The sequence below is a fragment of the Oncorhynchus tshawytscha genome, linkage group LG27 (genome assembly GCF_018296145.1).
Source record: "Oncorhynchus tshawytscha isolate Ot180627B linkage group LG27, Otsh_v2.0, whole genome shotgun sequence".
Lineage (NCBI taxonomy): Eukaryota > Metazoa > Chordata > Actinopteri > Salmoniformes > Salmonidae > Oncorhynchus > Oncorhynchus tshawytscha.
This window is the reverse complement of record NC_056455.1, coordinates 20482744-20485002: the sequence shown is the minus strand read 5'-3', so window position 1 is coordinate 20485002 and position 2259 is coordinate 20482744. Positions and strand designations below refer to the sequence as shown.

At 40.6% G+C, this 2259-nt stretch overlaps 1 protein-coding gene across 1 annotated transcript in view; it reads left to right on the top strand.

Moving 5' to 3' along the window:
• The first annotated feature begins 938 nt into the window (after nucleotides 1-938).
• LOC121841078 (transmembrane emp24 domain-containing protein 1-like) overlaps nucleotides 939-2259 on the top strand; it is a 5127-nt gene continuing 3806 nt past the window's right edge. The window contains exon 1 of the mRNA XM_042307257.1: nucleotides 939-1425. Coding sequence (XP_042163191.1) covers nucleotides 1234-1425 — 192 coding nt within the window. The 5' untranslated portion in view covers nucleotides 939-1233. The remainder of the gene's footprint in view (nucleotides 1426-2259) is intronic.

The following is a 2259-nucleotide window of genomic DNA, read 5'->3' as shown; positions in this document are numbered from 1 at the left end:
ATCCCATTCATTACCTGTTGTGTATTTAACCCTCTGTTTCCCCTCATGTCTTTGTCAGAGATTGTTTATTGTCAGCGTAGTGTTTTTGTTGTATAGGTGCGCGACGGGTCTTCGTACCCATATTGTTGTTTATGTTCTTTTTCCTGTTTAGTGTTATGGAGCATGTTACTATGACATTATTAAAAGACTCCATTTTACACTCCGTTTGACTCTCCTGCGCCTGACTTCCCTGCCACCTATACAGATATGCCTGACACATACTTTAGTAAAGGTAAAGATACCTTAATAGAAAGTTACTCAAGTTAAAGTGAGTCACCCAGTAAAATACTACTTGAGTAAAAGTTTTTAAGTATTTGGTTTTAAATATACTTAAGTATCAAAGGGTCATTGCCATAAGGTCATTGCTAAAATATACTTAATTATCAAATGTAAAAGTATAAATGATTTCAAATTCCTTATATTAAGCAAACCAGACGGCATCATTTTCTTTTTTTTTTAAATTTACGGATAGCCAGGGGCATGTTCCAACACTCAGACATCATTTACAAACGAAGCATGTGTTTATTGAGTCCTCCAGGTCAGAGGCAGTTGGGATACCCAGGCATGTTCTCTTGATAAGAGTGTAAATTAGACCACTTTTGGGTGTCAGGGAAAATGTATGGAGTAAAACGTACATTATTTTATTTCGGAATGTAGTGAAGTAAATGTAAAAGTTGTGAAAAATATAAATAGTAAAGTACAGATACAAAAAACGACGTAATTAGTCCTTTAAAGTATTTTTACTTAAGTACTTCACACCACTGCTATACATTGGTATTGCACACCCTTCCAGGCAATCATACGCGCTACTTTGTAGAAGTTATTGTAAAAGATAGGGCTACAGGGTGAGATTTTTTTCTTCCAGCGGTCTAGTCTAACATCGATATAATAGGTTGGATGAGATGCCATAAAATCGACTCACTTTCAGTTGCGCGCACAGTGGTCAGAACTGATCTGAAGCTAGTTGTTCGGTGAAGTAGGCGACTTGATTTCTGCTATGACTAACTTTGATCACAAGCAATAAATAGCCTACTACTCGTGGTCGCTGACAGTCTATGGAATATGTACGTATACAACGCGGTATGAGTGAAGCGAAGTAGGCTACTAGACTACAAGAACAAGCATTCATGGCTGCCGATGAGTCAACAGTGATTGTAACTTTTACTGAAGTCCAAAGTCGCTTCTAGGCTACAAATGGGTTCCATGTTTGATCTGAGCGTTGCTGTAAGACTCTATTTGCTGTCTTGTTTCGTTGTATCTGTGGACTTCACTTTAGGCTTGGGACAAAGCCAAGATACTGAATTCACGTTTCAACTCCCTGCGGGTAGAACAGAATGTTTCTACCAAACAGCTACGAAGAACGGAAGCCTGGAAGTAGAATACCAGGTAGCAGTCTTGGACAATTTCGTTTTCTGTGGTATTGAAAACAGAGCTGATATTCTCTGTGTCATTTTCTCTCTCTCTCTCGCTCTCTCTCTCTCTCTCTCTCCCTCTCTCTCTGTGTGTCTGTATGTGTGTGTGTGGTGCAATTTCGTGCCTCGATTATAACTATGTTATAAATTGCATTAGTCAGTCAGTTACTGGATGCTTTATTGTTACAGCCAAAGGACTTTGCTCAGATGCAAATACTAAGATAAGGCATCTTCCTTCCATACAGGTGGAGTCTATAAGACAAAGCCTGCTTGACAAGCTGCTGGCATCGGCATGAAGGGTCAAGGCAGGGGAAGTGTTTACAAAGGGATCCACTGTGTCAGCATAAGGCCAGATACTCTAACTAACCTCTGAGCTATAGTAGCTGTGGTAGGCCTGTGGCTTCTTCTTCTCCTCTAGACATGTAAAGAGAAGGAGAGCGCTTACCACCAAGTGTAGGCCTACTTGGTGTGTTAGTAGTCATGCGCTTTGCTGCAAAATGCATATTAAATATGAAGCTGCGCCATCCCTGGCCCGACCTTGTTACAATTTATATATAGCATTTCAGTCATTTAGAAGACACGGTTGCAGAGTTAGTCAGTTGACTAGTATAAAAGTGTAAACCACTACAGGTTAGGCTCCTCATAGATTTAAGTTGAAGTGATGCTCATCATGCTACGGTATCAATGCCTACTCTACATACTGGAAACCTTGTTCCCAATCCTCACACTGTACCAAGGCCCTCTGGCAGACACATGACTGTGATAGGATGTCATGTTCCTCACCACCCAACCCGCCAAGCCGTGACAC